Source organism: Lagopus leucura, unplaced genomic scaffold (genome assembly GCF_019238085.1).
Source record: "Lagopus leucura isolate 7727_CA_CO unplaced genomic scaffold, USGS_WTPT01 63709-0_obj-0_obj, whole genome shotgun sequence".
Taxonomy (NCBI): Eukaryota; Metazoa; Chordata; class Aves; order Galliformes; family Phasianidae; genus Lagopus; species Lagopus leucura.
In genome coordinates, this window is record NW_024965222.1 from 37,385 (window position 1) to 50,464 (window position 13,080).

Consider the following 13,080-nt stretch of genomic DNA (forward strand, 5'->3'; position numbering starts at 1 on the left):
AATGAAACCACATCGAAGATGTGAAACCGACATCCCTAAGGCGTGCCTTTGAAGCCGCACGAATGACGTTCCCGGATCAGACACAAACCTCTCACCGGAGTCCCGCATACGCTGCCGCACACAATTCCACATTTCAGCTTCAGTTAACACTAGGTTTTGGGCAGCCCCGAAGCGGAATTATTTTTAGTACCCTCTGCAGCACAAGTTTAACAAACAAACCCGTGTGAGCCACGCGCAGGCCTCGGTGCAGGCGGGCGTTCTGCGGCTGCCAGACCGACGGTTTTCCCCACCCCGCAGACGCTCCCCTAGGAGAGCCGACCCGCAGCAATCCGAACCGAACCGTCCGCCGCCTGACGGCCCGCAGCAGAAGCGAGGCGCTCCTCACCGCAAGCTCGCTCCTCCTTTCCCCCAGACCCGCCACCTCACCGGGGCCCGCTTCGTCCCCGCGCGGCTGCACCCACCGCCGCCGCGCCCAGCCCCGCGCCCGGCCGCCCGCACGCCCGCGGACCCGCCGCTCCTCGCGGCAGACCCTCGCCCTCCCCCACCCCCGACCAGCCCACGCGACGCATGCGCGCCCCGCCCGGCGATGCCCCCGCAGGCAGCGCTCCTCCGCCGGCTGCCCGGAGCCCTCCCCGCGGCGCGGCGCGGCGCGGCCGCCCCCTCAGGGCCCACCGGCGGTCACCTCGCTCGGCGGCCGCCTCTCCCCGCGCCGCGCTGAGGCCGCAGTGGCGGCGCCGGAGCCGCGCGCGTAGCAGCCCCGCCCACGGTGGGCGGGCGAGGGACAAGCGCGCAGCGGCGGATCCGCGGCTGGGGCACGTGTCTGACTCTCGGGAGGTGCTGCTGTGCCGCGCGGTTCTGCGGCCCGGGTGTTAATTCAGCCGATATCGCCTGTATCGACTTCATCCCGTTAGCGTCACTGGCAGTGCCGCGATGGAGCTGCTTTAAAACCTGCCTCCAGGCGTTACTCAACACCTGTGTGTTTCAGATGACTGTAAAAGATGCCTCATTTTCTCAGGCTGGGTCTGACCTGGATCTGGGTTCAGTTCCTCAGCAGCACTTGCCCACTGTGTTTTCCTACAGAAATGCCTAAATAAAATGCTGCAGTGCCACATAATCCTAGTCAAAGGAAGGTTCTTCACTGCGATTTTTCTCCCTGATGGATCTCTGATTAGTGCCGCTGAAGCCTGAGAAACTGACAGACTGATGTGGCAGGGCCATCCATCCTCAGACACTTAGAAAATACCAAGCTCATGGCACATTTATCTATTTGGCACCTACGCTCTGACAGTTCTTTAGTGCAAAGTGTGTCTTTCAAAGTGTGTCTTTCTCCAAAGTGTGTTCATCCATCCACAAGGGCTGCTCTCCTACTATTTTATGATATTGGCCCATGACATCAGAGAATGGTGTTGGTGGTACAGCAGTAGAGGTGGATCCTTCCCACCAATATCCCATTACATATTGTTACCATGGGAGAGATGGCAGTAGAGGGGCACCCTGACACCATAACGGCCGACACAGAAGTGTGTACGAAGCAAAGGTGGGTCACTGAATTCCTCTGTGCAGAAAAAATCACACTCATTGGCATTCATTGACACTTGGTGAACTTTTATGGAGACCAAACAGCAGATGTCACACACTGAGGTGGCGTGTGGCATGTTTCAGCAGTAGTGACAGTGATGTGAAAGATAAGCCATGTTCCAGATGGCTGCATACAGCAGTCACACCATGAAATGAAGAGCGTCTTGATCAGCTCATCCATGCAAATAGGAAGATTATGAACAGAGATGAGTACTGGCTCCTGTGCATTGGAAACAATGGTTGCAACGTCAGAATAACATCAAGTTTGCACCAATTGGGTCCCACAAATACTCTCATGGGAACAGAAAGAACACTGTACGCCAGTTTGTCAGAACCTATTGAACCAATATGAGGCTGAAGGTGACCATTTCCTGGATCACATCATTACCAGTGATGAGATGTGGTGTCACCACTGTGAGCTGGAGTCAGAATGGCCATTCATCAAATGATGACACGTGAATTCCTCATCAAAGAAAACAAGACACAACACACAGCCTTTAGCAGGTACAGTGATGTGCACTGTCTTTTGGGATAGGAAAGGGGTGATCCTTCTGGATTTCCTGGAAGCCAGACAAACCATCAGATCTAACTGCTACTTCATGACACTGCCTAGGCTGAAGGCTCAAACATCCAGAGTTAGACAAGAGAAGGAGACAACCTTTCTCTTGCAGCATGATAACACCAGGCCCCATACCTCTTTGAAGATGGTGGAGCACATTGCCATACCCACCATACAGATAGGCACCTTCTGATTTCCATTTGTTCAGGCTGATGAAAGATGAACTGTGATGGCAACATTTTCCTAGCAACCAGCCTTCACTGGTGTTACAAGAGCAGCATGCAGGCTTTGCTCATCGCTGGCAAAAGGCACAGATATTGGTGGGGACTACGTTGAAAAAGAGTATTTTGTAACTCAGAATTTGCTCTTTGAAATAGTGCTATTGTGCTCTTTGTATCTCTTGTAGTTTTCTTGTAAATAAATAGGAGACATTACTTTCAGATTGACCTATATAACATGTGTTATATCCCTTCTGCTTTCAATTTCAGCTTCTCAAGAAAGATTTATCTTCATATTGCCTCCTGTGGGCAACTCAACTAAAAGAAAATAAAGGAATCAGAAAAGTTATACTCCTATCCCCTCACTAGGGAAAAAAAATTGCCTTTTCCCACAAGGTTTTGAGGAACAAGTATAGAAATTTTCAATCATAAGACATCCTAAGTGGCTTTTGTTTTTGGCCTTTGTAAGAAAGGAATGGAGGGAGGGAGGGAGGGAGGGAGGGAGGGAGAGAGGAAGGAAGGGAGGGAGGGAGGGAGGGAGGGAGAAAGGGAGAAAGGGAGAAAGGGAGAAAGGGAGAAAGGGAGAAAGGGAGGAAGAGAGGGAGGAAGGGAGGAAGAGAGGGAGGAAGGGAGGAAGGGAGAAAGGGAGGGAAGAAAGACAACAATCCACCTAAGGCAATACTTATCTTTGGGAATATTTCAAACTCTGCTTGAAATTGACTGTTTCCAAGAGAGAAAGAACATCTTAATGGGATCAGTAACGGGAGATAGACTTTTTCCAGAGAGGGCATGTTTGCTGCTTAGCATTTGAACAGAAGACCATCTGATCGTGTCCTTTGGTCTGCATCTGGCTTAGAGATCGCACTGTTTGGAAAGCCATCCTGAGTGAAGTGACAAATACAGACTGTGGCCTGCACCTGGGAGAAGGCACCTGTCAGTGCCTGACCGGACTGTCGTACAGAAGATGGATAGCGTGGGCTAACACTCAGTGCCGCTGCCTTCTGCACGGAAGTTACCTCCTCCCACCCAAAAGCAAAGGGACATGTCTTTTTAAACATGTACATCAAGCATAGGTGTTATCTCCCTCTTTAACTCCCCATACATCTGTTTGATTTATGTCAAAACCAGTTGCTGAGTATAAGGAAGTGGAAACTCAGTCTAAGATTTTCACAAGTAACCAGAAGCAGCTGTGCATGTCCTTGTACATTGTGCCACCAAAAATGCACAAAAGAACTTGAATAATAGAAGTAAGGGCTTCCAGGACAGCTGGTCCTTCTGATGCAGTCATTATTCTGAGGAAAGTGGTGTCCAGAACCATTCAGCTGCTGTGAATGCACTCTGTTATGAATGTACCTCATAGGAACAGACTGGGTAACACCTACCGTATGATACAGTGAGCATATAAGCAGATGCACACAGCAGGAAAAGCATAATAAGACACTGCCGTTCTGCATCTTCTTGTTTGTTCTTCACAAAACTACCAGGTGAGCAGTGCAGTCAATACTTACTGCAAGCAACCACAGCAATTTTAGGTCAGTATTACCACAGCATGGGCTTGCAACTTATATCTGATGTTTCAGAGAAAGAGGAGATAGAGAAGATGAGATGAAGTCATTTACACTATGCAAGATTTGGAGTTTTATTTTCTTCTCCTCACAGCACAGATCTCTCACATCCCTGCTCAGAATTTTACAGATAGATGACATGGATGCTGGTAAACTTGTTAGGCACAGAGTTCCTTGCCAAGGAAATGAAAACTTAAAAATATCTGAAAATTGGAGAACATATGATAAAATGAAGTCCAGCAAAACCCCAGGTAAAGAGAACTGGTATTCTCACTGAAATTACAGGAATTGGATAAAGACATCACAAGACTTTAGAGTTGCCAGTGTTCTGTAACAGATTAATAACCTTTTTCTTACTAGAACAATAACATATGGTGATTTTTGGTGATTTATTGTATAATTTATATTTACCTATAAAATTTGAATTAAGTTTCCAGCTACTTGCTAGAGCAGAAGGATGCAATAGATGCACAGTATGAAAGGCAGCCTCTGTTCTGATGGCCTCCTTGGCCGAGGAGGGCTAAGATAGTACCTATATAAAACCCACGCAAAAGAGTGCTGACGACTTCAATTGATTTATATCATTTCATACAATCTCTGATGACGTGAGCCTACGTCTTTAACTGAATGAAACTTCACACACTTGGCGCGCGCCCCCCCCAACCCTGTCTCTCTAAAAATAAAACAGTGGAACTGACCCACTTTTTGCTGCCATCGCATGATCCACTCTGCTTGTGTGATCAATCCAGTGCTTCAAGGGTCTGTTTTCTTTACTTGAGTTAAAAGCTCTTAAGGACACGGTTTGTCTGTTTCAAGTTCCTCTCGTGCGCACTTCTGCTAGAATAAACATGATTGCTATTGCTGATTCATGCTTGTTGACACACGTCAAGCATTCACTAGGGGATACAGCACACTTCAAGCTGGCTTTGAAGCAGGTGGGGTTGAACAATGATGGCAGCCTAGCTGGGGTGATGCTTGTAGCAGGATTTTCAAGCAGGATGGCAAGATGCAGTCTGCTGAAGCCTGTGCTGTGTCTAAGCCTCAGTTAAGCAGAAAAGACAGTCTATTCAAAACTGGCTAAGATGTGTTCAAACAGGAATGAATACGGCCACTGTACCTAATCAGTAGTATTTGGATAAAAGCTAGGGAGGAATCAACATGGTTGCCAGCTGTTGTCATTAGGTAAGAACAGTGGTAAGTCTGTCAACAAACAGATTTCCATTTTCACTTCATCTTTGTTTGGGAGTGATATTTGTCAGGCATACTTGACAAAGAAAACATGCAGAAGAAATGGCCAAGTTAGCTTGATGCAAATGCCTCTCAAATGTGAAAGGCCATACAACAAAATTAAGTTCTTAAAGCATTCTCAGTTTTCCTCACCCTGGGCTTCTACCACAACTTGTTAATTCTGTTTAAACAGACTCGGTTACAAAGCATAGCTTAATCTTCTGTCTGGCTTTCAAGAGGAAGCTAAAGCTGCATCATTTCTCCTTCACGCATGCTGTATTATCTCAACCTTAAAGATGTAAGACACCAAAATTATTATCTGCCAGTAGTGCTATGGCTCTAATCTTGTGTTCCACATTCCACCCAGCACTTGGTCCTCACTCCAACCTTCCTGTCAGTGTCGTCACTGGTGGTGGGCATTTTTGTCTCAACAGGTGCAGAGACTGAGGGCAGATCAGACTCCCTAATGAGAGAGGAGCTGCTGTGCTTGTGGGTCTGTGCAGGCTTGCAAGCTCCAACAAAGGTGTAGGGATGTGCTGCCATGGAGCAGGAAGTGCAAGACAAGCCAGAAGCTGGGAGGAGTGGGAAAGAAGCAGAAACGCACATCTACTGATAGGATTGCCTGATTTTTCCCACTTACATTTAAGATATGATATTGAAAAGAATATTAAAAGACTGGCAGTGAGGAATGTTGCAGCATCAAACTCTGTCATTCTGTCAGTATTAATAAATACTTCCAGCACTGTGACCAGGTCTGGAGGTTTCTACTTGTTCGTCTTGTCCAGCTAGTACATAAGCTTTACAGCTTTTTTATAGCTTCTAATGTGCTACATCCTACTTGCTTGCAACTGTGTTTTCAATGAGACTCTGATGACAAATATGTGCTAGTCCATAATTTCTAATTTTAGGGGGTTAATACTGCTACATAGCTACAAATAAATAAATCACAGATAAAGCTCAGATCTAGACTGAAGAATGATACAAGTAAATATGTATTTCATCCTTTTTTTCCATGGTAAAATTGCTTTGTGTAATTTGCAAAAGTCTAATTTGGCTTTTAGCTTCTATGAAGACAAAAAGAAAAAGTGATTGTAGAGATGGTTATGCTACACAATACAGACAGTTTGCAATTTCAGGAAAGCTGGGGAAATTTTTAAAGACAGAATATAAAATGTGCAAAGAAGTGAGAGAAATCTTTCTTGTTCTTCTTTTGCGTGTATGTGTGTGTGTGTGTCTATGTATGTGTATATGTGTATAGCCTTCACTAAGAAATGGGCAAATCCTCCCGACAGGTCCTATTAGCTCAGTTATGCAAACATCATTTTTATTTGTGTGACTTTTAGAGCAGTCTCAATTCCTACACTATTAAGTGGCTGTTATCTGGTCCTGAAACAATTTTTTTTTTTTTTTTTTTTCATTTGAAGATCCTTGCAGAAATGCTGTGGAAGACTCAGATGACAGTCAAAAGCACAGCACCAAGCACTATCTACAAGTACATTCTTGTTTTTAATTTGGTGCCAGGGATAAAACAACCTCATTTTTTGTTTGGATTATCTATAGCCCACATTTTCATTACTTGCAGTCTCCAGAAATGGTTTTCTTCTCCAAACAAGAAGCAAAAGTCAAGGTAAAGTAAGAACAAACGCACAAATTTAAAGGAGGCACAATCTCTAGGGACTGTGCAAGAAGACTGCACAGACCTTCTGTAAACACATTTTACTTGGACAGGAAGCCAGGACTTTGCAAATGACAAAGAGCAAAGTTTTAAAGTTCAGGATGACATTTAGAAAGGGGAGGAAAAAAAAAAAAAGCAACTCATACAGTAAATGGTAATTTACTTCTTTCCTTTACATAGTTAACTAAAACAGAAAATTGCATCTAAAGCATCTGAGTTGTGATCAGCAGTTATTCTTAGTCAACTTCCAGGACAGTCTCATTTTCTCAGCTGGACTTCTACGCATGGTATGTCATTAGGGCTTTGATTTTGGTACTCAATGTTTGAATGAAAGATAGTCTCAAATTAGAAATTAAAAACAACTGCTAAAATATTCCCTGACTTTGCAGGAAAGGTGGTGTTCCCAGTATGTGCTCTAACCTCCACAGGCTGTGCTGAGGCTCTCCTGGAAAGGCCGTACGCCTGGAACACCACCAGAGACAGGCAGCCTATTTTCACAAGGCGAGATGTGTGCCAGGATGTAGAAGGCCACCCAGAGCCATATGGTTACAGACACCTTCTCATCAGCTTGGCTGCAGAGGCAGTCATGTTAGAAATCTGCATAAGCATCCCTGCCTTTGACTAAGGGGACTATTTGCCTGTGCTGTCTAAAACCTTGCCAGGCAATTCTGCAGTACTGACAATGTGTAGCATGCTCTTGTGCCTCACGCTAAGTCCCATGAGCCGTCTCATTCTTTTACAACAGAATTATGAGAAAAATGTGGCAATTCAAAAAGGATTTTCAAAAGGATGGTTTGCGTTTTTAAAGCAAGGTACTTAATGGGAAAGTCACTACGACCAACTTCTACCGCATGGAATTATGCAGGTTTGCAAAAAATATTAGAGGGATCCTTGACTCTGCCCTAGTCTCATTTTTATGTAACACATAAAAATCCCCTTTTCTTGAGCATCATAGCATTGATGGGATTCTCAGTTCCTTAATTATTTCCCACGGCGTGGGCTGCCAACTGTCTCACTAGCTAAATACTCCAGGCTGCAGGTAGAATGCTTAAATATAAAATGTCACAGGAGTAGAGGTGAAGGTCCTTCTGATACAAGACCAAAAGTCAAAAACTACTCTCAGTTTTTGTGTGGTAATATTCTACTGTTAGGGAGGACTTCTGCCTTCTGTTGCCATCTGTGCTGCTCACTTCATTGTTATGAATGGGGAGCTTTGATAAGGTTAGTTCCTATCTCTATGTTGGTTTACTCTTTTCAGACTCTGATGTCATGACACGATGGTGTCATGTTTAAACTTAAGGCACCATGGGGAAACACAGCTACAAGAGGTCAAAAAAACTTTGTCAAAGAATTTTTTATTTAAAAATAAAGACTATGGACATATTTTCAGTGCTCCACTGAAATCCACTTTTTTAAAGTCTGTATCTTAGATGGATGCTATCACTGGAGGATATCCAAGATGATGTTATTTCTCAGCACCTGCAGATCTGAGGGAGACTGGGAGCCAGATCTGAGCTCAAAGCTGGCTGAGAGGCAAGAGGAAAGCCAGGATGTGTAAAGACACACTTTTGAGAAAGAGGAATTTCAATACAACATGGTAAGACATTCAGATGGGACAAGACCTCTTTGCACGTACAGGCACACATCTTTGGTTTTGTACTTTGGCAGACATCACAGAATCACAGATCGGTAGGAATCAGAAGGGACCTCTGAAGACCATCTAGTCCACCCCCTGCTAAAGCAGGTTCCCTACAGGAGGTTGCAGAGGAGAACGTTCAGGCAGGGTTTGAATATCTGCAGAGAAGGAGACTCCTCAACTGCTGTGGGCAGCCTATTCCAGTGCTCTGTCACCCTCACAGTAAAATAGTTTATCCTCAGGTTCATCTGGAACTTCTTGTATTCCAGTTTGTGCCTACTGCCTCTTGTTCCATTACTGCACACCACTAAAAAGAGTCTGGCCCTACACACTTGACAGTTGCCCTTTAAATACTGATAAGTACTGTTAAGATCTCTCAGCCTTCTCTTCCCCAGGCTGAACAGTCCCAGGTCTCTCAGCCTTTCCTCATAGAGGAGATGCTCCAGGCTCCTTACCATCTGTGTGGCCCTCTACTGGACTCTCTCTAGAAGTTCCCTGCCTTTCTCGAACTAGGGAGCCCAGAATTGACACGGTACTCCAGACATGGCCTCACCAGGGCAGAACAGAGGGATCTGCTGGCCATGCTCTTTTAAAAATGCAACCCTAGATACCATTGACCTTCTTGGCCACAAGGGCACACTGCTGGCTTATGGCCAACCTACTGTTCACCAGCGCAACCAAGTGCTTCTCTGCAGAGCAGATCTCCGATGTCTTTTCTGCATCTTTCCTGCATGCAGTCGTATCTTATGGTCACAGACACAAAAAGGGATGAACCTGTTCTACAGGTCGTATTGAGCAGCCAGTAGTAACCACTTTGGGCAGAGCAAACCCTGTGCTGAGAGTGCTGCCCAAGGGGATGAAACAAGAACCTGCCTGGGGTTTGGTGGGGATCTTGAACCCCTTGGGAGCACCTCGTCAGCCCCCATGGCTCATTGTCCCCTTCTCCCTCTGTCTGCCTCTCTTTTGCTTTTCCCTCAGCAGCACCTTCACTTCCGTTAGCTGAACGCATTCAGAGAAAATCTACTCAGAAATACAGCCCCACAGAGAACGAAGCTCCCTGTGAGTCCGCTGGCACCTACAGCCCCCCACCCACTCACTGCCCATAACCTGCTTGGGATGCGAATCTTCCGAGGCCCCACATCTTTCTTCTCAATGGGTGCCTACCGAGCACCCGGCACAATAGGGCCATACCTCATCGCCACCAGGACAACAGCAAAACAAATGTAGTGACTGATAATGCTAAAACCTAACATCCTGAAACCTTCTCCGACCGCCCTCCCGGCGCTAACCCTAACACGAGGGAGCCTAAACCCAACGCATCATCAAACAGTACGCGGAGAAGTCGCAAGAAAGACGGTGCCGGCTGAGCGAAGGCTGCCAGCTCTCAAACCTTAACACGGACTATCCAGCAAGGCTGAAGCCGCGCAGCACGGCGGACCTTCCGGCACGGCGGCCAACATCCCACGCGACACGCGGGGATCGGGGGCTCCTCATCCCGTCCCGTCCGCCCGGCGTCGGCCCCGCGGGATCCAGGCACGGCATCTCGGGGCGGCGCCCCGCTCCCGGGGGCTCCCACACCGCCTCATCCCCCTCCCCCGCGGGCTGCGCGGAGCCGCGCCGCTGACTTACATGGGGACCTTGGGCGGGCGGCTCCCGGCGCGGCGGCACGTTCGTGCCCATGGCCGAGCCTCTCGCCGCCGGTGCTGCCGGTGCCAGGCCGAGGGAGTAGAAGGAACGGGAGAGGCGCCCTGAGCCGGGGGCCGCGGCTGAGCCCCAAGCACCGCCCCGAAGGGCGGGGAGGAGGGAGGGATGCGGGAGAGAGGGAGGGGTGCGGCAGTCAGCCCATCACCACTATGCCCAAGCACATTCACCTAACACCTTTATAGCACTACCACTTCAGTCAGCAAATCTGTGTCAGTTCTACTGAGCAGCTCCCACCCTGTGGTCGGATTTGTGCCCACACATATCCAAATCAGCAGTAGTGGCCATAACCATCACTGAAAGATTTTGTAACTCAGGACCCACATGCTGTGCTAATAACTGCTTTCATCCTCCTCCCATAGCCAGATAGTTTATGGTTTTGCATTTTTTGCCGCTGTGTTTCTGGCTGCTCATTTTACTCTATTACATACTTAAAAGCCAGGCAACTACAGCAAAAGGTTTCAAAAATGGACACTTGTAGAATAAGAGCTTAAGGAGGTAGTTTGCTGTGAAAATTGTGTTTTTTTCCTTGCTCTCCACACACATAACTGGCACAACTATTATTTTTTTAAATGTGTTTTAAAGTAATTTTTTTTCTGTTGAGTTCTTTGTTTCTTCTGTGTCAGAAAGTTACCTTAAATTTTTCTGTCTGCAATCTGAACTGAAACCCATCCATGCTACACTCTGTTCTATTAAGTCACATACCTTTCCTTCACGTTTTTGCAGCTCATAGTGCTTCCCAGCTTTGAAACACCAACATATTTTCTTCCCTCAGAGCAGTATTATAAGTATGTATGTATTTCCATATGTACATAAATACACATAAGTCACTCTGACAGAAACGTCTCCTTCCTTAGTTCCTAAGGAAACTACAACAGATACAAAGAGCACAGTAACACTATTTCAAAGAGCGAAGAGCTGTGCATTTCTAACAGCAATGAACAAGAGCCTGCACGCAACTTTCCTAACAATCTGCACCAGCAGAGGTGATCCACTGTTGCTATCACTATTTCTGAAATGCACCACCCAGTGCCTCACTGCATGACATCTGCTGTTTGATCTCCATAAACTTTTAACAAGCACTGATAAACATCAATGGGTGCCTTTTTTTTTTTTTTTTTTTTCTGCATAGAGGAATTCCGTTCCACCCCTTTGCTTCAGACACCACTCTGTCAGAGTGCCCCTCTGCTGCCATTTCTCACATGGCAACAACATGTGATGGGATATTGGTGAGAAGGATCCACATCTACTGCCCTACCACCAACATCAGCTTCTGATGGCAGGGGTCATCATTACAAAATAGGAGGTATTACTTTCTGATGAGCCTTCGTATATGTAGGTATGTGTTTTTTTAAAGATTTGTCAGTTATGGGAGATTTCAGAGAGCAAACTGTATTCAAATTTCCCTGTATCAGATGCTTGGCTACTAATATTTCCCCAGTGGTAACAAAAAAGGGCTGTTAGAATTGGAGCACAAGGCTTTGTATTTTCCCTGTGACAGCACTACATAGAAAAAAAAATGTAACAAAAAAACCCACCACACCTAAATGCCTATGAGCTTCCCCAGCCCCAACTCCCTTCTTACTGTACTTTTCCACCTTAGCAGACATTGGTCATCCTGCTTCTCCAGGCTTCAGTAATCACCCGTCTGGCATAGGACCTCTACTTCCTACTCTCCTGATGATTAATCTACTGCCAGAACAACTGGCCTTTGTTCTGGAGGGATAATAACGCAAACTCATTCATGCAACTTGCTTGTTCCTCTCATACTACGCTAGAAAGCTGTCAGTCTGCTAGGAGCTCTGTCTGTGAGAGTGCTTCCATTTTATCCTTACCTCCCCACATTATGCCTCTGATTGATTGGCCCTATTTGCTTCTCCTGAAACTTCACAGCAGCGGAAGCCACTGCTGGCCTGGTTGATCAGCTGGAACTCAGGTCAAAGCACCCCTGTTGTCTAGTAGCGAGAGAAGGGAGAAGCTTTGATTTTGTACAGTTACATGGGATATTAATATGCATACAGTGCTGTATGGGCAACACAGTGATGGCACTGGAGCTTCAAAAATTCATGCCTACCAGGGCATCTCCACATATTTCTCCTGGTCTTTCCTACCAGGACATAGGCAGCACCCTAATTTTCCTTGGGCTGTCAACACCTTACAGGTTCACCCCTTCTGAGGGATATGTGGCTCAGAGTCCTCTGGCCTGACCAAGTGGGGAGGCAAGAAGGGAACTGAATTTTTTGCAGCGTTTTTCTGCACCTGCACAGGAATCCAGAACCCCGAGCTGGTGGTGCAGGAAGCTGAGAGTAAACAGTGACTTCTCTGACCTCTTCTCCTTGCTTTGAGGCAAGGAGGAACAGGGAGAACTTTCTGAGCAAACTCTGATTAATCTTGCTACACCAGCTCTTCTTGTTCTACTCTCCCTATGTCCCTTTGTTTGCCTGTCAGCGGTTCCTGCTAAGATGGCATGCGAAAAAGATATACTCAGAAAAGAGAAGATACTTCTATGTAGTTCACTCAGGGTCTGTTACAAAAAGGCACTCCACAAACACTGCAGGAATTCAGTGTAACAGTGATGGCAGTAAAGTTGCTAAAGGAGAAAGGAAGTGTCAGTTTTTCCAGTATGGTAGAAAAAGAGGAGTTTTCACCAATCATTGCAGTGAAGGGCTGTGGACTCCTCCAGCCAAATGGGGCTCTCCACTGGCATTCTACAGCCCTCCTGGGGTTAGCCAGTTTTAGTGGATGAAGTAGAGATGAAGCAGATGGAAGCTGTGAGTAAGACTCTTTTCCTCCTCTATAGATAAAGCCTGGCCACCCAGGCTTGTCTTGTAAGAGTGGAAAAGGGATTTTGGGTGCACAACAGCAGGGACTCTGGATTGAGAGGGAGTGGAATGTCTCTATGCTTGCAAGTTTAATGAAAC

At 46.5% G+C, this 13,080-nt stretch overlaps 1 protein-coding gene across 5 annotated transcripts in view; it reads right to left on the reverse strand.

Moving 5' to 3' along the window:
* LOC122192024 (bifunctional UDP-N-acetylglucosamine 2-epimerase/N-acetylmannosamine kinase) overlaps positions 1-10,138 on the reverse strand; it is a 36,099-nt gene extending 25,961 nt beyond the window's left edge. For 2 of the 5 annotated variants that reach the window (XM_042892447.1, XM_042892444.1), the window contains exon 1: positions 89-345. Coding sequence is in view for 1 of the 5 variants with exons in the window: in XM_042892443.1 (XP_042748377.1) it covers positions 10,088-10,138 (51 nt within the window). In the remaining 4 variants the exon portion in view is untranslated. Of the gene's footprint in view, positions 1-88; positions 346-682; positions 720-10,087 lie in introns of those variants that run through there. The other 3 variants (XM_042892443.1, XM_042892445.1, XM_042892446.1) reach the window with 3 other exon arrangements.
* Between the last annotated feature and the right edge of the window lie 2,942 nt (positions 10,139-13,080).